This window comes from Branchiostoma belcheri, unplaced genomic scaffold, assembly GCF_001625305.1.
Source record: "Branchiostoma belcheri isolate BF01 breed outbred unplaced genomic scaffold, Haploidv18h27 scaffold9, whole genome shotgun sequence".
In the NCBI taxonomy this organism is placed as follows: domain Eukaryota; kingdom Metazoa; phylum Chordata; class Leptocardii; order Amphioxiformes; family Branchiostomatidae; genus Branchiostoma; species Branchiostoma belcheri.
Genome location: NW_017804575.1, coordinates 3,284,983 through 3,304,710, shown reverse-complemented (window position 1 = coordinate 3,304,710; position 19,728 = coordinate 3,284,983). Strand labels below are relative to the sequence as shown.

Genomic DNA, 19,728 nt, shown 5'->3' with positions numbered 1-19,728 from the left:
CCATTGCAATATCACTAAACAGCATCGGGAATTGTTGGCATGAACTTGGCTATCAGAGGAAAGCTATGAGTTATTACGAACAGTCACTGAAGATAGAAAACATCTATCTATGGCAAAACAACGCCACATCCCGCCATTGCTACATCACTCAGCAGCATCGGAGACTGTTGGCGTTCCCTTGGCGATCGGAGGACAGCTATTAGTTATCACGAACTGTCAGTGAAGATGAATGAAGCTGTCTATGGGAAAACAACGCCACATCCCGACATTGCTTTATCACTGGGCAATATTGGAATATGTTGGCATTTGCTCGACGATGAGAGGAAAGCAATCAGGTATCTGGAACAGTCAGTGAAGATGATGGCTGCTGTCTATGGCGAAACAACGCCACATCCCGACATGGGATTATTAAACAACACTGGAATTTGTTGGAGAGACCTTGGTCATCCGGGGAAAGCTAGCAGTTATTTCGAACAGTCACTGAAGATGATGAAAGTCATCAATAAGGACGATCCGGCGCATCCCTACATTGCAACAGTACTAGACAACATTCAAACCCTCCACGATTAAACTGAAACCGTCAGTTATCGCAAATCGGCAAACAAAAGTAGCTAACTGCGAATACACTATATCAAATACCCAGTCTTGACGTATCATGTCATTATTTACCCTTAAATATCAAATATATTGTATGAAATACAAAGTATGACAACTTACGTAACAATTATTATTTATTATAGGAAACTGATCTCGACTATAAAAGACTATGTAGCATGAGCTGAGGCTACATACATTGTTCATGTGCAGTAATTGCAAGAAAGTGTGACAAACGTACTAAAAACAATTAAATACAGTTCAGCTGTCAATATGCTATAGCCTGAGCAGGTATTCAATGTACTAGTATTAATCCAATTAGTCCAGCACCCACTCAGCAACAAGATTACAACTGCCCTACCATCTTGAAAGCTTCATGCCTATTGGCTGTTGCTCTCTGCATTCCTTATTGATGAGTCATTGCTATAAGGTAAGTAAACTTCACTATTCGGCACAGAAAACAGTAAAAAAAGTCCCAAATTATACAAGTTAAAGGGAAAGTATGCCAAAAATTATGATTAATTGTTGTTGGTAGATATATAAAGCACACCTAGACCAAATTTCAGATGATTTTAGTGTAATGCCAGGTCTCCAGGACCCTAAATGTACAGATTTTGTCAAAAAATGGCAAAAAAAAAAACAAAAAAAAACAAATAAAACAATTTTAAATGCCTGTATCGAAAAAAATGAAAAAAAAAACCTAGGGGTATTTGGCTACTCTACCTTCATACCAAATCTCATGTTATTTAGCCCAAAAATGAAGGAGTTGAATCAATTTAAAGACTTAAAAGGCCTAACCACTGAAGAAGAGGCACGCCGTTACTGGTTAAGTACACCTGGTAGAAATGCCTCTCCGCTCTTGATATTTTAACCTTCGCTTAAAGTTTAGCTTGACGGGCTTTAGAGCCACAATATATGCCGATATGGGCACACACATATCAGTATACATAGCTATTATTAATGGTTTATTTCGTCACATATTCATTTGTACAGAATGGCAGGTCCCGTGTAATTGGGACCTGAATTGCTCTGACAATTACATATTTATCATTGGTTAATTAATAAAAAGTTATCACACATTAAAATCATCAAAATAGCTATTGTTGTATTTGGTTAAAACACAAGATGCCATGGTGCTGTAGCTTGTTGAATACGTCTAGAACAAAAAAAGCAGCAGGGCACCCCAGGTAGACCTTTTGGCACTACCAAATTGGTCACAGATTTAGGGTGGGACACATTAAAGGACAGACGCACAGCAAGTAGACTCACATTACTTCAAAAAGCAAGACACTAAAAAACGGCCTTCCGGTCAAAACCTTGTTGACGCCTATCCCGCGCCAATCGCGACACTTCAACTCCAACTCCAACTCATACAAACCACTAACGTTTCACAAAGACTGCTAAAAATATTCATACTTTCCACAAACTGTCAGAGGTTGGAACATTTTGCTCCAAGAGATAACTGATACTGCGGAGCCCACGAAGTTCAACGCTGCAGTTCTACAACACCTGAGGACGCAGCAATAGCGCATCGCACAGCTCCCCTGCACGCTTTACCCCAATCTAGGGGTGTTGTGCAGTACCCAAACAAGACAAGATATGCTGTGGTACGTTGATTGGTATTTGTGAGGGGAAAGTCCAATGGGTTGTGATTACCATGCTGATCACATTACTCTAATGTCCTGTATTCATCTACACGCACAGAAAGATTCACACATACACATTGTAACAGTTACGTACACATACACTTTCCTTGCCTTCATCACCACATATGATAGCATCGCTAACTAGTCCCATATTATGTACTCAAGATGATCGTCTGAACAATACAAAAGCACACAGAGCGGTTACCGCCTGGGGTCACTCACGTTCCACCGGGCGTGCGGGAAACCAGTTAGCCTGGTATCCAGTCTGATCGTGGTCGGGGCCGAAAGAGCTCTGTCCCGCCCGCCTCACATAGGTTTCCCGGTGTGTATTTCACGAGAGATTGATTAGCCCTCCACGAACATCGTGTTGGGGGAAACCAAATCCCCAAGCATACTGTCTCTTATTAGCGTAACTCTCCTACCGGGACGGTCTGTTGTACTGGGCGGGGGAAGCTATTAGAGCCCCCGAAGGCACAACCTGCCCGAACACCCTAATACCGCCAATCACGTAAGACTGGATACCAGGCTAGAAACCAGTGCGACTACCCGTGCATGGTACACACTCTGACCGCCCGAGGGCTACAGAGAGTAAACCGCAGCACGTCACACGGGTCACTCAAAACATACTCCTTCTCATAAGGCCTCAAAATGTCCAAGTTTAACGCATTACGGTTGTAAATTCGCGTCGAGGGATGCCGTCGCCACACGTGCATGCGGTCTTGGCGGTGGTCTGCTCGACGCTGGCGTTGTGCGGACTAGGAGACGCCATGTCTGGTAAGTATTACAGAACCCACTATGAATACTACGGTATTTGTACTTTACGGCAGTTCCGTATGTCGCAAAAGATGCATTTTCCACTGCTACTAAGAAGTCCAGGTAACTGCACCTGTTATCAGAATTTTAGAATGATCATTACAGCCCTAAGATATGAAAGTATTCTTCTGGCAGCATGATTTCCATGGGATTTCTGAATCGCGATTTTCAACCAAACAAAGAATTGCAGATGCGTATGATGTGACTAAAATTTTCTTGCTCACCGCGTTTGAGGGGCATTGACATTTGAAGGAAAATCTTTCTTTTTCTTTCTCGTCCTTCTCCACTCTGTAAAAATCTCTTTTCCGCGAAGGTATTTGCAACAAAGGATTAAGATAATACTGTAACACATTCTGTCCACCGTCTGTGAGTGGACAGATCCATACTTTCACTCTCTGGTGACCCTTGCCTTAAGGCCAGGGACATGTCAGGTCAATCCACGTGACGTGTCGGGACGGGTAGGCATAAGGAGGCTATCTGTATCGGTATAGCCGGTATAACAGCCCTTCGGCGTAACGCACCAGCTTCACAGGCATCCGGCTGGGCGGCAGCTGGCTACATTACACCGAACGACTTGTTACAGCTAACCCTTGAACATCTAACTCTAAACATTGTTCAAAGCTATCTAAATGATAGCTAGGACTTGGAAGAATTTTCTGGCCAAATTTGTTGATCGCCAGAAGGTCTGCGAATTTCGAATCGAGCGTATTTCTCACCTGTCATTTTATACTGTTATATTGGACACAGATCGGTAACCATTAATTTCATAATTGGAAAATGATGCAAGATGTAAAAGTATGACTTAAAAGACAACTAAAAACACAAAAGGTACCCAAAATTTATTCCAACATTTACGCACAGATAATGCTGCACTTTATTTATTTCATCTTAGGACGGCTGGGTGGCCCCATTCAGCTTACATTAGCTGTTTTCCAAGGGGGCCCAGCAAAATTACACAACACATTGTTACATACAGTAAGACAACATACATGTACAGTAAACATAAAAATCCGATGCGTCAAAACAGAGTCATAGTCCTATACTCAAAGTCCTAGCCGTTCAAAGGTCAAAAACACTGTACTAATGATGATTTTGACTGTTTTACCGCCAGTTCGATTCCGCCTGGTGAACAGCACTGTGCCTCATCGCGGCCGACTGGAGCTGTACAGGAACAGCAGCTGGCAGCCTGTCTGTGCGGACAGCTGGGGACGGCAGCAGACTGAGGTGCGGATACTTTCTGTCAATTACATCTCAATTTTCTGTCAATTATCTCTCAATAAAAAAGATATGACGAAAACAAGATTCTTCGTGAAAATGTAAATGCACAATATGCACTCTGATCACATCATAACCTCTCCCCAAGACAAACATAGACATTTTCAATCTACTTATGTCATGTCCCGACTCCATATCTACGTACTTAGGCCAATATATATGCAGTGCACTACAAAAGAGAGAAAGTATTGTGACAAATAGTAACGCCTAACACACATCATGTCATCCGCCGTTTACGTTCATATTCCTGTAGTAATACTAGTACTAGTAGTAGTCTCTTAGAATAGACTTGATTGTATTGATCACATTGTTATTGATGCCATACATTGTACCGTGTACAACTGTCGAGCAATAACGTTCATTCATCATAGATAGCATTTGAATGCAAAAATTGTTTTGTTCAACATTCAGTTTGTTGTGTGAAGTATGAACGTTGTAAGGGCAGTTTGTTTCCTGTTGCAATTCATAATACACACGAAATTTGACAAATTTTGTCCTTGCTGGGTCTTCATAACGATGTAAATAAAGTCTTAAAGGCATCCAGTGCAGTTTTTAGGGCTTCGAAACCAGATTTTTTCCAAGTCAATATTCTAGTCACCTATCTACACAATATCTACATACTATCTACATACATAAGTTAAAACGACACTGTTCCAAGATGTATATCGACGTTCATGGATAAAAAAAATGGCCCAAATGACGAAAAAGGGTTACTAGGAGGACCTGGGTTGATTTTTAGGGTACCACCCAGAAAATAAAGGACTTATCTTTGGGCTTGCTTCTGCAGTTTTAAATGCCTAAAGTATGAAATACTGATTCAAATATGCTAATTTGTGACACTATGTGCCAGTATCATACAGATTGCCTTATTCAGAATATTTCCAGTTTTGCCGCCCTGAAATTTCATTGGATGCCTTTAATAAATAAAAGGACAATTGGTGAAGTTTCTGGCACATCAGGAACATGAATCTATCGTACTCAGGACATGTTTAAACACTTGATGTCATGCAAGAACGAATATATAGCAGACAAACTATGTAATTATGTTTCCAAATGTTTCAAAAAGAGAGAAGAAAGGGCAACTAACAGTAGATGATAGGTAGTATATATTATTGTTATAATGATATATTCCTAGCAATTAGCATTAGAATATAGCGTCCCAGTATGCAATACTCATGTTTTGCATACTGCATGTCCTCTTGTGCATTTAGCCCATCTGGGCAAGAACATGCAATAAAGATTCATATCATATCATATCATATCACTCATACTTCCTTCCTTCCACAGATGGCATGTCGTTCCCTTGGTTTTCCAGGGGCCGTCTCCTACGACACAGAAGCGCTCATCACCACGAATAACAGCATTGTCCTAAATACCTCCTGTGTCTCCAACAACGCTACAACAGAAAACTGTACAACCGCAAACGCCTCCTGTATCAGCGTCAACGGCACGGTAGAAAACTGCTCTTTCGTCATTGACAGCGCTCCCTGCCGGAATAACAGTGTTGTAGCAGTCCACTGCCACGGTAAGTCAAAGATCGCAATCTAGTTATATTTTCCAGAAAACGCTGTGAATTCCTTTTATAAAAGGCTAAAGCTCACACTTATTTCAAAATGTCATAACGGGTTACTGTATGTTTTAGAGAAAGCAGAGAGGTTAAGGTCCACGTGCAAGTAAATTGGTTGAAATATCTAGTATTTACCAATTTCACACTTCCCATAATGCCTAGTAAAGATCACGGACATGCATATTGATGGGATATGACGTAAGAAGGGGATATACGTAAATGCGACCGTGCGAGTAGGAGAGTCTTCGGTAGAAGGTAGAACGATAGAAGGTACGTCATTTTCTCTAATTCCAACAAAAATGCAATCATGGCATGCGCTTTATACTAGACAAATAATTCAAAACAATATAGTTAACCAGTCTGTCGATAGAACTTGTTGGAAATATTACATCGAGGAAGGGGGAGGGGTGGTCATACGTCATATCCGTGATCTTTACTAGGCATTATGGGAAGTGTGAAATTGGTGAATAGAGGAGAACGTCAAGGGATCATATCACCGAAGAAGTTTATTGTGTAACTGTCAGATGAAATTTTTCTGCCCTCAGACCGAAGTCGTCTGGTCGGCGGGGCCTTGCCTCACCACGGCCGACTGGAGATGTACTACGGTACCCGCTGGTGGGAGGTGTGTGCTGCAAACTGGGGACACGAGGAAACCGAGGTACAGTTTTAACTTGAATGTTGCCACAGCAAGTAAATTTTATGGATGCTCCGCAGACTCCAAATATACAAATATAATGCGATAGGGCGAAAAAAAACAAGGCGGGCCAAAAAACAAGATTCCTACATTTCCCAATATTGACATCATAAACCTTGTTAAACAGGAAGTTTAATTACTGCCAATTATTGCAACATCCATTGTCACTGGAAAATACAAGTTTTCAATCATTGTACAAATGGTTTTGATTCAGTGGGAACATCATATATAAAGGGAATGAACTACGTATATATCACTACATCAAAGTAAAAGACAAAAGAATAAATCAGAGCCTTGTCTTGTCTTGTTTCATCTCTTCATAGTTATCTGCCATCCACGTTTCAGCATGGCAACAGACATCTTTGCCCATTTTCGGCATGTTGACCTGTCAAAGGGCATCTATCTGCGTTGGTGACGGCATAAAATAAGTTGATATAACTATAATAAAAAAGGGCAACAATTTTTTTTCCAAATCAGGCGAAAATCAATGTCATCGATAAGAATTACTTGATGTGGCCTTATTTGAGAAAAATCAACATGGGTGTTTTCGTATTTTCAAAAGTGTGTGGTGCAGCTACTAAATTGTCCCTATATTTTCAAACAGAATGCGTGTGAAGTCCTTGGTTACCCAGGCGCGATCGGCAACTTCTTGGAGAAGGAAACAGGCGTCAGCATTGTGGCAAACGTCTCGTGTACAAGTTCCAACGAAACGTCTGAAAACTGCTCACGATCTTTCGTCACCGAAGGCGACCTGTGCCGGAACTACAGCGTTGTGAGACTTCACTGTCAAGGTAAGGCCATGTTGATTTGATTATATGGATGACATCTTCTGGGAACCCCAAAACTGAAAGTTTGGCAAAAAAAAGTTGCTTTCATTATGATCTATGGTCGACCATAGGTTCAGACGGATGATAACATCTTTTGTTCTCAATGTACGAACATCAGGTAATACACGGATAGCGGACGGGCCTATGCGTAACCTCGGCCGGCTAGAAGTGTACCATGACACCCAGTGGTGGCCGGTGTGTGCTGACGGCTGGGGGCTTGAAGACGCCGAGGTAGGAAACTCAGCAGAACCAGAATCGTGGTTGGGGCGGATTTTCGTCGGTGCTGCTGAAGCTCTTCCCCGCCCGACTCAACCAGGTTCCCCCGGTAGCGTTTTCACGACGGGAGATTGATTAGTGGGGCTATTCAATCTCCCGTCGTGAAAAACCTACCGGGGGAACCTGGCTGAGTTAGGCGGGGAAGAGCTCCTGTAGCCCCGAACAAAACCCGCCCCAACCACGATCGACTGGACACCAGGCTACAGAACCTTTAACCACTTCGAAAAATTCTGTGTTCATGTAAATGTTTAAAAGTGGAAAGGAAGCAAAATATTTATTTTTGCCCTAAAGAAGGCAAAATGACAAATGTCAGAGATTTGTTGTACCTTTGTTGTTAACCTTTGAAAATGTCACTTAGGACAGTGAGGAGGCGACAATAATTCGTTGATCTTTATTTGTTTAGATAGCTTGTCAGACCCTTGGATATCCGGGGGCTGTAAGCTCGTTCCCAGGCACTTCCATATTTGGAAAGAGCGGTGGCGTCGTCGCCAGGGTCTCGTGTGCCCGCTCAGACGGCGCGTCCGACAACTGCACACGGTCTGTGGTCACCGACGGCGTCACGTGCGGGAACAATAGTGTTGTCGGGATCTACTGTCACGGTAAATGAAAAATAAATGTACAGTGAACTAGACAGGTAACATTTGCAAAGCAAATGCATGTTTTTACCTTCGCATATGGTCTGCTCTGTTAATTCTTACTCAAACACATTCATATATGGTCAGACAGGAGTCTAAATCCGTCCTGCTATAAAATTGCAACATGATGTATCCCAACACTAGTTACCATGGTGAGAGATGTCAGGTTCAGGTCATTGACCTTATTTGTTTGGAACGGAAGAAGGGGAAGAAGAAATAGAGCAAAAACGATGTTTTCTTCGGTAAACATAAATATGGACGGACACTGTTTCAATATCTTTGATTGTTACTTGACAATTTGTATTAGCAAGTGTAACAGTTCGTCAGCATGATATGATATCGATGTTTATAGGCAAAACGTTGGCCAACACAAAAAGTAAATGTTCTCACCTAGAGCTTTCGAACAGTCACTCTGGTCTTCTTCAGTAGACTGACCCAGTGAGTCTTGTCACGTGGCAACTTTGAAGTGTGACTTCAGCACTGGGTCAATCTACTGAAAGACCAGAGTGACTGGTTGAAAGCTCTTGGTGAGAGAACTTTTTTTAAACTCTAAACATGTAACAACCAACACAGATGGACTCTCATGATGTGTAAGACAAGGTAATCTTTTGCGCGATTTATTCATTGAAAACGTCTCCATGTCATCCTACAGCTTCTTTGCGACTTGTCAACGGGAGTTCCTATAACGAAGGTCGGGTGGAGATCTACCGGAGCGGCCGGTGGGGCACGGTGTGCGACAGTCCCGACAGACCGCCTGGTGAGAGGTGGGGACAGCGGGAAGCAGAGGTCGTGTGTCGGCAACTGACGTCCGGAGTGGCGAGGATCTATCCACCGGGGTGGTTCGGCGACGGGGAGAATGGCAGCAGCGCCATCTGGCTGGGGGAAGTGCACTGCAGCGGATCGGAGGACGAACTACAGGAGTGTGGGTACACGCGATGGGGAGTGCCGCTGGAAGATGCTGAGTTCTGCAGGGAGAAGTTTGCAGTTGCGGTGGCATGTGGAGGACCTCCTGGTCCGTTCTTTACAAGAGAAGTCATACATGCCGGTAAGTTTAATGAATGAAAAAAACCTTTTTGCGAACTAAGTACAGGTCACGGCAAATAGCGATGGTAGACTAAAATATATCTATAGTAAAACTACATATGTACAGGTTCTGCTTCTTCTCGCTTCTTAAGACAGTTGTAAATGTAAAAACAGATGGAGCTTATAGTACGAGGATTATCGAGTTTCATGAGGAATGTGAATTTTTCTTTTCTATCTAAAAATCTAAAACTAGGGAAATAATCTAATATGCACAGGAAACTTCAACGGATCGAACAGAAAAATATTCATTCCACCGTGAGGTTTGAACTAATATCGTCTCTGAAAACTAATAAAAACTTATCGACGTCAATCGGCATCACGCCTGTGTACTCTTTTTGTCAGGGAACATTCGGCTGGTAGACTGGCCGCTGTATGACTTTAGAAAGCTGGAGGTATACAACAAAAACAACGCCACCTGGCGGGCAGTTTGCGAACACAACTGGGATGACGACATGACCCAGGTATGGCTATGGCCCACCCAGAATCAGACGTATCCTTTATGCAAATATCTCAAAACCGTATCCGTAAAGTCTCGTGTGAATAAGGTCACGTGTCTGTAACCGTAACTCTCGCGAGATCACGTTTTGAAGTGATTGGTCATTAATCATCCTGATGAAGGCGACAGTGGTCGTTGAAAATTAGATCTCTGTGTAACGTTAACCCTTGTGTTGGAATAAAGTTCAACATTTTACTGTATCTCAAAACTTCATTTACTGCCACAGACGAGATGCCACGCAAACACAACCATCTATAAATGTTATTTTACTTTACTTTACACGAATTTCCTCACTCCACCCAGGTGTGAATGTGTACCTAACTTCGGTTGGGGAAAGTCGTATTCAGGTCACTAGGCGCCGAATGGCTGCCGCACAGACCCTTGCGACAGTTCCACAATAATTTGTGGAACAAATATGTGTATCATGTGTATTATTTGATTGTTGTGATTTGTCTTGATTATGTAATACCCTGTATCAATTCAGCCGTATACAGGCTGCGACTGCACGGGTACTGTTTGGACAATAAAAACCATTTATTATTATTATTATTATTTTCTGTCCAGGTTGCGTGTGAAATCCTTGACTATCCTGGAGCGCGAAACTACACCACATCCGGGTACTTGTTTGGTCAGGGACAGAGTGTCGTCCTGAACGCGTCAGTGTCGTGCAACACGTCATCACACGTCATAGACGTCACGACAGACGACTGTACCTGGACCATGTTCACGGATGGAGACCTATGTCACTATGAAGAGAGGGTTGGAATCCAATGTCAGGGTACGTTTACTATATATAAACTTACCATAAATGCGAAACCTAATCATGTTTACCTTCGCAGGAGGAAACATATTGTTTTTGCTCTGTTTCTTCTTCCTCTTCTCAATGACCTGAACTAGACGTCTGTCACCATGGTAACTAGTGCTGCATGGCATCATGTTGCAATTTTATAGCAGGAGGGATTTAGACTCCTATCTGACCATATATATGACTGTGTTTGAGTAAGAATTAACAGAGAAGACCATATGCGAAGGTAAACATTATGCATTTGCCTTTCTAGGTTAGCTTTTTCATTGTTTACCCTTAACTTATACAACGAGGGGCTTCAAAAGAATGAGAATCACCGATAAATAGAAATAACTGTGCATTGATACTATTTGTATAACACTTTTACAAAGTGTCTTTTGCAGGCTGTGTGACTTGGTGGCGTCCTACAATTGCAAAAAAAAATGTTAAAACTGCATTTTGTAGTGTTGTGCGATTTGTGGCTTTGGGATGGCCAATATGTTGAAAAAATACAGCAACATTTTACCTCATTCACGTTGTTATCTCATGCACATCTTCCTCGACTACATTTTCCAGAGTCGATACGCCTCGTTAATGGTAGCACCGAGTACGAAGGACGATTGGAAATCTATCACAAGGACAGATGGGGGACTATTTGCGACCACCCGTTCAAACTCCCGTGGGAGAGATGGGGACTATACGAAACCCTAGTGGCGTGCCAACAGTTGGGGTACCTGTCACCCTTTGAACTACCGCAGATTCTCCCACTGGGGTACTTCGGGGACGGGGAAAATGAGACAAGGGAGATCTGGTTGGACGACGTCGTGTGCAATGGAACGGAGAGTAATCTCAAGGAGTGCCAGCACGGCGACTGGGGACCCGGCTGGATGGATATGTTCCTGTGCTCGGAAGACTACGCCGTGGCCATAGTGTGTCGTAGTGCGGAAACGACAACGCCGCTTCCTCTCAATTTCACGACGAACGCTACCTCAGTGTTTAACACGACGTCGGCGTGGGTATCAAACGCAACATCCGCGTTTAATACTAGTACGTCGTTGTTCAACACAACATCTGTGTACAGCACTACATCAGTGTTGAACTCTACATCGGCACCAACAACGGCATCATCATCAACATCATCATCGTCAACATCATCATCAACATCATCATCATCATCATCAACGTCGTCCACCTCCTCACCATCTACAACAACAACAACAACGAAAAGGACGACAACTAAAGTTACAACTTCAACAAAAGCAGACGCAGCGACGACGTCGACTCATCCAATGGTTCTGGCCACTTCCAGGCTCACAACTGTTACATCAACACAGTTGCCACCAACGCAATCATCAACAATGTCTCTTTCTCCATCACCACCATCACCATCGCCATCTTCGCCATCATCGCCATCATCTTCACTATCTACAACGACGCTGCTATCAACAACAGTAACAACAACTACTACTACAAGGAGATCAACGACGACGACTACAAAATCTACAACGACAACCACCACAAAGAAACAAGCGACAAAGAAAAAGGAAGATGACGATGATAACAACGATGACGACGATAAAGATGATGATGAAAACAATGACGAGAAAAACGACGAGAGCAAGAACGCAGAGCCGGAATCTGAGGAGCCTGAAGGTATTTAATATCATCAACAGTTTTCTTATGACTTTCTGAAGATTCGTGGTCACCTATTTGATAGAAATAAAAGGAAGCTACGGTACAAAAATTGGTACTAATGTAAGCGCTTTGTAAGATTTTACCGATGGTTTAGTCACGGTGCATCTGTAATGTAATAGTATTCTCTGTGTTTGAAAAGTGCCACTTGAAGAGGAGGAGGACATTGTTGCAGCTGCAGGGATCCCTGGAGGGGCTGTAGGAGGGATGGCTGTAGGTGGTGCAGCTGCTGCAGTTGTAGCAAAGAAGTAGGTAGAGGGTAATCACAATTCGGAACGTGCGGTTCGATGTTAGGACTTTGGCACCAGGTCATAACTGTATGTACGTATGTACCTGGCCATGGACTGCTTAAAGTTGGTAAGGATTTCACGGAATCTTTATGTTATTGATATTTAGAGGAATATTTAGAGCAATTATTTCAATTTCTATCATTACGAAACACACCGTATTTTGGCAACTCTTTTATGTTCGCATGACACAACGTGTCGTCTTTTTGCACCTTTTTGCAATGTTGCAAGCTGATTTAACGTATACTACATATCACAGATATGTATCATCATATCATCAATAGAACATTAACTTTACGAAGTTTGAACCTTACCTTATCCTTTATCAGTTTTGGCGGTGTGTCAAATATGTCTAGAGTATGAAGATGCTCCTGATCTTGACAAATTGTTTATTCCCCACAGGATGATGAAAAAAGATGACGAAGAAGATGAAGATGATAATGAGGACGACGATGATGATGATGACGACGACGAAGACGGAAATACTGATGACGTCGACGATGACGTAGGCCCTGACGTAGTGGACGATGCTGTCCAGACGTCACAGACTAGCCTCCAGAAAAACTACGACAACCTACCTCAGGATGAGCTCATAGAAACAATAAACGACCTGTACTTCCGACCTCCAAGTCTTGTGTCCGAGTCAAGTTCACATTCAGCAGCAGATTCTACTGGACACTTGGAGGAATCCGACAATTCTGATGATTTAGAGAAGAACGTGGGTATGCCGACAAGTTTACGCTCTCTAGCCGCACTGTCAGCAACGGAAAGTACATTCCAACTGAAGAGAAGCCTGTCTCGGTTAGGTGGAAGCTCTCTGTTGGATGAATGCCAGCCGCTGCTAAGCAAGAGCTCGCCTTTTCTGAATCAGGAAAGCTTTTTTGACGGCTTCATGCTACCCATACCTGTGAGTTTGAGTTCCCCACACATAGGCGCAGATGGACAGGCTTCTGATGGTGGGGAATCCATACTTAGCCAGAGCCTAACATTCGAGCAAGAGGGCTCCCCAGAAAAAACTTCGACACCATTGCTTCCAGTCACGGATGACATTCAATTTGTAGATGAGACAGAATCACTTTTAGGCAACCAGGAACCAGACGAAAGGCAAACGTCGTCACCGAAGCTAGATGGTTTTTTCACACCGGTTGTCGACGAACCAGTTGCATGTGAAAAGATGCCACCATTAATCGAGAACCTACCTCAGCTATGTATGCCGTCTTTACAGGACACAGAAGCACCACTATTCAAAGAGGAGTCACCCATATTGCATGAACTCTTACCCGATCTGAACACCTACCCGAAGCTTCCCCACAATTTAAAGAAAGATATGCCACTGAATAAAGATCTACCCGATGAAGAAGATGTAAATGAAAACACGCCACTATTACAGATAACCGACGAACCACCTATGAATGAAAAGACGCCTCTATTGACTGACAGTGTAGGTGAAACATGTAACGACAACGGACCGACGCCGACAACAACAACAGTAACGGAGCAACTAAACGTTGACAACGCACCACTGCTAAGCAATGACTGTACACCCGAAAGTGAACACACTCAAAAGAACCCATTTCCAATTGACGAAATCCCACTCAACAGTCCTGGATCCCCTCCTCCAAGTGAGGATAGTTCAAGTCCGAGTGATATTGCATTACCTTCAGGTGAGGATGCTTCTCCTTCAGTTGAAACCACACCTAATCCTGGTACGGTGATTTCTCCTATAAGTGACAGTGCACCACTACCTAATAAAGGCGCGTCACCCCCATCTGAAACCATACCAACTACAGAGAAGGGCTCAACAGTACCGAGCGATGACACTCTAAACCCGAATGAGGGTACTTCATCACCTGTATGTAACAAGGATCCGTCTTCGGCCCCCAATGATGGTGTCTTACCTCCAATTGATAATGCAGTTAGTCCATGTGATTCTGATCCCCCTCTAAGTGATGGCAGCGCAACACCACCTCCCACGGATGACCCACCACCGCTAAGTGATATCGCTCCGCCTCCAATCAATAGTGATTCGCCTCCAGTTTATGCCTCACAATCACCAACTGATGTTGCTCTAACTCCTGTATTACCGCCAAAGGATTACGATTCGCCTTCAAGGGGCGTCACACCACCTACGAATAACGGTTCTTTACCTCCGAGTGACACTTCATCACCTCAAAGTGATTTTGTTTCACCTCCAAACGACACGCCACCATCTCCGAGTGACACGGATGGAAGGCAAGGCGACAAGCTATCGCCTTTAAATGACAGCAAACCATTACCAAGTGACGAGGCTCTATCGCCCAGTAGTGACGTTCCACCACCAAGTAACGAAGTTCCACCTCCAAGTGACGAGGTACCACCTCCAGGTGATGGTATTCCGTCTACAAGTAATAAACCACCACTAATAAGTGACCAGGTTCCATCGCCTAATGATGAGGTTCAACCTCAAGGTGACGAGACTCCATCGCCAAGTGACGAGACTCCATCGCCTAATTACGAGACCCCATCGCCAAGTGACGAGACTCCATCGCCTCATGACGAGACTCCATCGCCAAGTGACGAGACTCCATCGCCTAATGACGAGACTTCATCGCCTAATGACGAGACTCCATCGCCTAATGACGAGACTCCATCGCCTAATGACGAGACTCCATCGCCTAATGACGAGACTCCATCGCCTAATGACGAGACTCCATCGCCTAATGACGAGTCTCCATTGCCTAATGACAAAGATCCACCTCTAAGTGACGAGGTTCCACCTCTAAGTGACGAAGCTCCATCGCCTAGCGTGGATACTCCATTTACAAGTGAACCACAACCAAGTGACGAGCCTTCATCTCCCAATGACGGGTCTCCATCGCCTGATGACGAGGTTCCATCACCGAGTGATGAGGCTCAAACTCCAAATGACGAGGTTCCAACGAGAAGTGATAACCCACTACAAAATGACAAGGCTCCACCTCCTAGTGATAAACCAATGGCAAGTGACGAGGCTCCATATCCTAGTAATAAACCGCCACAAAATGACAAGACTCCGCCTCCTAGTAATGAACAACCACCAAGTGACGAGGGTCCATCGCCTAATAACGAGGTGCGACTTCCAAGTGACGAGCTTCCACTTGGCGAAGTTCCACCTCCAAGTGCCGAGGTACCGCCTCCAAATGACGAGGTTCCACATCCAAGTGACGAGGTTCCACCTCCAAGTGACGAGGTACCTCCTCCAAATGACGAGGTTCCACCTCCAAGTGACGAGGTTCCACCTCCAAATGACGAGGTTCCGCCTCCAAGTGCCAAGGTTCCACATCCAAGTGACGAGGTTCCACCTACAAGTGACGAGATTCCACCTCCAGGTGACGAAGTTCCGCCTCCAAATGCCGAGGTTCCACCTCCAAGTGACGAGGGTCCACCTCCAAGTGACCAGGTACCGACCTCCAAATGCCGAGGTACACCTCCAAGTGACGAGGTTCCACCTCCAATTGACGAGGTTCCGCCCCCATGTGACGAGGTTGCACCTCCAAGTGACGAGGTTCCACCTCCAAATGACGAGGTTCCACCTCCAAATGATGAAGTTCCGCTTCCAAGTGACCAGGCTCCACCTCCAAGTGACGAGGTTCCACCTCCAAGTGCCGAGGTTCCACCTCCAAATGACGAGGTTCCACCTCCAAGTGACGAAGTTCCACCTCCAAGTGACGAGGTTCCTCCACCAAGCAGCACAGTGCCATCACCAACAGACCTGGTACCATCGCCAAACGACAACGCACCACCCGCAAACCCTGACTCCAGTCCAGCTACGAGTGAACCAGAGACTCCGGCCGGCCAGCCGCCCAATCAANCCAGTCCAGTTCTTTCGACATGGACTTTGAGTTCGAGTTTGCCCCAGATGGAACCATCAACGTTACTCCAATCTTAAGAAGTACGGACAGTTAACATACGTTGTATGATGTTGTCAAACATCTAACTAAACATTGTAAATAGAATGGAATAGAAAATGTGATGAAAAGTTTTCCCTTTGCAGTGATCATGATGTAAATATACCGTGTGAACGAAAATGTACCGAGGTCATTTCTACATGAGACAATAGTTGCATAGTTTTTCTTCACCATATCTGTTAACAGAGAAGAGTACCAAGCCGCACAAATGATTACAAGGAGACTGTGTGCATCGACAATGCAGTTTTATTGACAGTGTGATGTATATTTTCGGACATTCAAATGTCATATGCACTTTTGATGCTATCGACACCTCTTTGTCAAAACTAACTCATGGGCAAGCTCCATATTCTTACATGCGTTGGTTTTGTTCTACACTTCACCGTTTTTGAGAGAGTTGGGGTGGATATAGGGGCATCCAGAACCCACCAGTGACTTCCCTTTCGACAGCTGATGGGGAGGTATATCCCCCTTCAGAGCCTCCATGAACTCGTCCGGCTTGTAGTAGATGTTGATGGCGACGATCTTGTTGTTGTCGTCCAGCTCCACCACGCCGAACCCGTACATCTCGAGGAGTTGGCCCGACCCCTGACTCCCCATGTACTGCCCCGTGAAGTGGGCCCAGTGACGCCAGCTAAAGGCTACCGTCGGGGGTCCCGAGAACACCTAAAAACAACGGTAACAATCTTGTTAGAATCAAAGCTTAAGTCATTAACAGCATGTCATGAAGCTAAAGAAAATAATTTGAAATTCCACAAGTGAGCAAGCGAACAGTCACGTCAGAGGCCTGAGAAAAAAATGGCGGCTGCATCGTGAAAACTATACTGCAGTATTTGCCCGCGGGACCTGTTCACTGAGCCCACAGTACTGACCTTTCCGCACACTTTCAGTCGAGAGTGCCTGAAGTAGTAGTAGTAGTAGTAGAGTAGTAGAGTAGTAGTAGTAGTAGTAGTAGTAGTAGTAGTAGAGTAGTAGTAGAAGTAGTAGTAGTAGTAGAAGTAGTAGTAGAGTAGTAGTAGTAGCAGAGTAGTAGAAGTAGTAGTAGTAGTAGTAGTAGAAGAAGAAGTAGTAGTAGTAGAAGTAGTACTATTGTCGCATATAAGATATAATATAACGTTACTAGACGATGCCTACCGCCAGGACCTCCCAGGGGAAGCCATCGGTGAAGGCCCCGCGAAAGTGACGGTGGGACGACTCGAAATCCTCCTTTTCAGCGTCGTACAACTCCTTCTTACACCCCGCCATCAGCCAGTTGTAGTTGCCAACCTCCAAAGCCTTTTCAGCGGAAAACACCTGTAGCGGTAAAAAAACAACAACAAAACAACAACAGTCGATTGAAGTCGGAACAAGTCGACGTACTCCACAAACGTTCTATTGAATAATCACTCCTGGCAAAGCAAATGCATAATGTTTACCTTCGCATATGGTCTGCTCTGTTAATTCTTACTCAAACACATTCATATACTAGTATATGGTCAGACAGGAGTCTGAATCCCTCCTGCTATAAAATTGCAATATGATGTAACCCAACACCAGCTGTGACCATGGTGCCAGCAATCTGGTTCCAGGTCATTGACCTCTTTGGTTTGGGGAAGAAGAGGAAGAAGAGGAAACTGAGCAAAAACAATATGTTCTCCTTCGGTAAACATAATAAGACAATGGGGTGTGTTCACGTGACCGATGCCTTCAAGTTATTAGGCCGTAACTTCAGAATTTCTCCGTCATCGTCATTTATAATGTAGTGGTTAAGTGACGTCTGTAAAGTCTAAAAACGTCACCCTTAATTCTAAGCGTATTCCTGTTGTCTCCAGTACGAACCTTCCCACCGTTAGCCTGCACACGGTACCTCTCCTTGTTGATGGTTGTCCACTGGTCCAGATCTTTGAAGTGCGAGGCTTCCATCTCCCACCGTTTCACCAGATTCTCCACCACAAGCTCCAGCGACCCTGCGGGGTGATTCTTAGTCTTCCCCTGTAAAACAAGAGTTAGGAACAGACGGAAAATTTCTCTTTGGTTAGTCTCTTTCTTTGTGTGGTAGACACAACAATAATGTACCAAATTTTAACACAAATCAAGGGTTCTGTAATACGTGCATCCTTTTGACACAAATGTTGTAGCAGGGTGCTTCTGACAATATAGTGAACAACTAGTCTAAGACTGCTTACGATTGCTTTTATACCACGTTAGCTAGAAGGCCCTAGAAATATCTAACCCATTTTATAAAGGAGGCTAAGAACTTTCGGGAACTGAGAAGATGAACATTTGGCTGTCAAATTTGACCCAGAAACCTCTCATTACGATGTCATATTGAAAAAAAAGCATTTATTGAACAAACATACATTAATTAAATCAGTAGCTATGGTTCACCTTCATGTACTCGAGGTTCGCCCAGGTGTAGTCGGGCTTCTCGGATCTCCACCTGATGTTTGGGTCGTCCAGGTCCCCGCGGTCTGGCTCAAGGAGGTTATACTCCTCCTTGAGACGCTCAAGCTCTTGCCTTGCGGCGAGGCGCTCAGAATCGGTCTTTCCAAAGGATCCGGACATCTTTTATGGACGAAATCTTGAACAACATACATAAGATGGTTAGTATGACATGCCATTTGTCGTAAGACTCGTGTTTTGTTGTAGACAGGGCATGCATGACCAACGGCACAAGTTCCGCCACAAGTCAGCTGCATTTTGTACGATACATGCACGACTGCATAGGATGTATGAATTGAAGATAATAGGAGATTTAGTAGCTATTCTACCTGGAAGCTGGGATCCAACCGCTGGTAGGTGAGATAAGATCAGGACCCTGTCGTACCTGTCATGTCGTGCCAAAACAAAGGTCAAAGGGAACCGTGAGTAGTTGTACAAGCGGTTGTTCTTGAATGCTTCAGTTGATTTATTGATTGAAGCATGGTACAACTTGGCCGCGGGCCAATGCAGGCCGATATCATGCAAAGGAGAGTCGTGGTTGAGTCGTACAAGGGTCATTATCACCGTAATGTACTCTCCAAGCAGGGGTTGATGAGGGAAGATCGTTTGCTTTTTATATATGGCCCGTTTTTTGTCGCTACCCCCACCAACCATCTCTCTCTCTTTCTCTCTCTTGTCTCTCTCTCTCTCTTGGCTCTCTCCCTCTCTCTCT

General features: G+C 44.2%; 6 protein-coding genes across 6 annotated transcripts in view; 5 read left to right on the top strand and 1 right to left on the bottom strand.

Annotated features, from left to right (window-relative positions):
• LOC109487679 overlaps positions 1-603 on the top strand; it is an 11,392-nt gene extending 10,789 nt beyond the window's left edge. Inside the window, exon 5 of the mRNA XM_019791697.1 lies at positions 581-603. The gene's annotated coding sequence lies outside the window, so the exon portion shown is untranslated. The remainder of the gene's footprint in view (positions 1-580) is intronic.
• Positions 604-2,697: 2,094 nt separating this feature from the next.
• LOC109487633 (neurotrypsin-like) lies at positions 2,698-6,005 on the top strand. Its single transcript, XM_019791638.1, has 4 exons — positions 2,698-3,014; positions 4,165-4,277; positions 5,616-5,853; positions 5,971-6,005. Exons 1-4 carry the CDS (start codon positions 2,933-2,935, stop codon positions 6,003-6,005), a joined length of 468 nt encoding a protein of 155 aa, XP_019647197.1. The 5' UTR covers positions 2,698-2,932.
• A 1,555-nt stretch (positions 6,006-7,560) lies between these two features.
• Positions 7,561-10,969, top strand: LOC109487632 (neurotrypsin-like). The gene is made up of 6 exons (XM_019791637.1): positions 7,561-7,647; positions 8,096-8,291; positions 8,980-9,372; positions 9,753-9,871; positions 10,471-10,684; positions 10,965-10,969. Exons 1-6 carry the CDS (start codon positions 7,561-7,563, stop codon positions 10,967-10,969), a joined length of 1,014 nt encoding a protein of 337 aa, XP_019647196.1.
• A 938-nt stretch (positions 10,970-11,907) lies between these two features.
• LOC109487631 (endochitinase A-like) lies at positions 11,908-14,295 on the top strand. The gene is made up of 4 exons (XM_019791636.1): positions 11,908-12,343; positions 12,525-12,630; positions 13,072-14,032; positions 14,272-14,295. The coding sequence occupies exons 1-4, from the start codon at positions 11,980-11,982 to the stop codon at positions 14,293-14,295; spliced, it is 1,455 nt and encodes a 484-aa protein (XP_019647195.1). The 5' UTR covers positions 11,908-11,979.
• Positions 14,296-14,501: 206 nt separating this feature from the next.
• Positions 14,502-16,576, top strand: LOC109487630 (cell surface glycoprotein 1-like). The gene is made up of 2 exons (XM_019791634.1): positions 14,502-14,507; positions 14,762-16,576. The coding sequence occupies exons 1-2, from the start codon at positions 14,502-14,504 to the stop codon at positions 16,574-16,576; spliced, it is 1,821 nt and encodes a 606-aa protein (XP_019647193.1).
• Positions 16,577-16,812: 236 nt separating this feature from the next.
• The window catches only part of LOC109487768 (pathogen-related protein-like), a 3,978-nt gene continuing 1,062 nt past the window's right edge, over positions 16,813-19,728 (bottom strand). The window contains exons 2-5 of the mRNA XM_019791834.1: positions 18,963-19,155; positions 18,414-18,566; positions 17,730-17,888; positions 16,813-17,261 (exon numbers count right to left, since the gene is read on the bottom strand). Coding sequence (XP_019647393.1) covers positions 16,968-17,261; positions 17,730-17,888; positions 18,414-18,566; positions 18,963-19,139 — 783 coding nt within the window. The 5' untranslated portion in view covers positions 19,140-19,155 and the 3' untranslated portion in view covers positions 16,813-16,967. The remainder of the gene's footprint in view (positions 17,262-17,729; positions 17,889-18,413; positions 18,567-18,962; positions 19,156-19,728) is intronic.

Excerpts from the sequence above, each read along its gene's own strand:
- LOC109487633 (XM_019791638.1), top strand. The coding sequence starts at position 2,933 with ATGCCGTCGCCACACGTGCATGCGGTCTTGGCGGTGGTCTGCTCGACG. Across the intron at positions 3,015-4,164 it reads ACTAGGAGACGCCATGTCTG|TTCGATTCCGCCTGGTGAAC; the intron begins GTAAGTATTACA and ends TTTTACCGCCAG. Across the intron at positions 4,278-5,615 it reads GGGGACGGCAGCAGACTGAG|ATGGCATGTCGTTCCCTTGG; the intron begins GTGCGGATACTT and ends TTCCTTCCACAG.
- LOC109487632 (XM_019791637.1), top strand. The coding sequence starts at position 7,561 with ATGCGTAACCTCGGCCGGCTAGAAGTGTACCATGACACCCAGTGGTGG. Across the intron at positions 9,373-9,752 it reads AAGAGAAGTCATACATGCCG|GGAACATTCGGCTGGTAGAC; the intron begins GTAAGTTTAATG and ends TCTTTTTGTCAG. Across the intron at positions 9,872-10,470 it reads GGGATGACGACATGACCCAG|GTTGCGTGTGAAATCCTTGA; the intron begins GTATGGCTATGG and ends TTTTCTGTCCAG.
- LOC109487631 (XM_019791636.1), top strand. The coding sequence starts at position 11,980 with ATGGTTCTGGCCACTTCCAGGCTCACAACTGTTACATCAACACAGTTG. Across the intron at positions 12,344-12,524 it reads GGAATCTGAGGAGCCTGAAG|TGCCACTTGAAGAGGAGGAG; the intron begins GTATTTAATATC and ends GTGTTTGAAAAG. Across the intron at positions 12,631-13,071 it reads GCTGCAGTTGTAGCAAAGAA|GATGATGAAAAAAGATGACG; the intron begins GTAGGTAGAGGG and ends TATTCCCCACAG.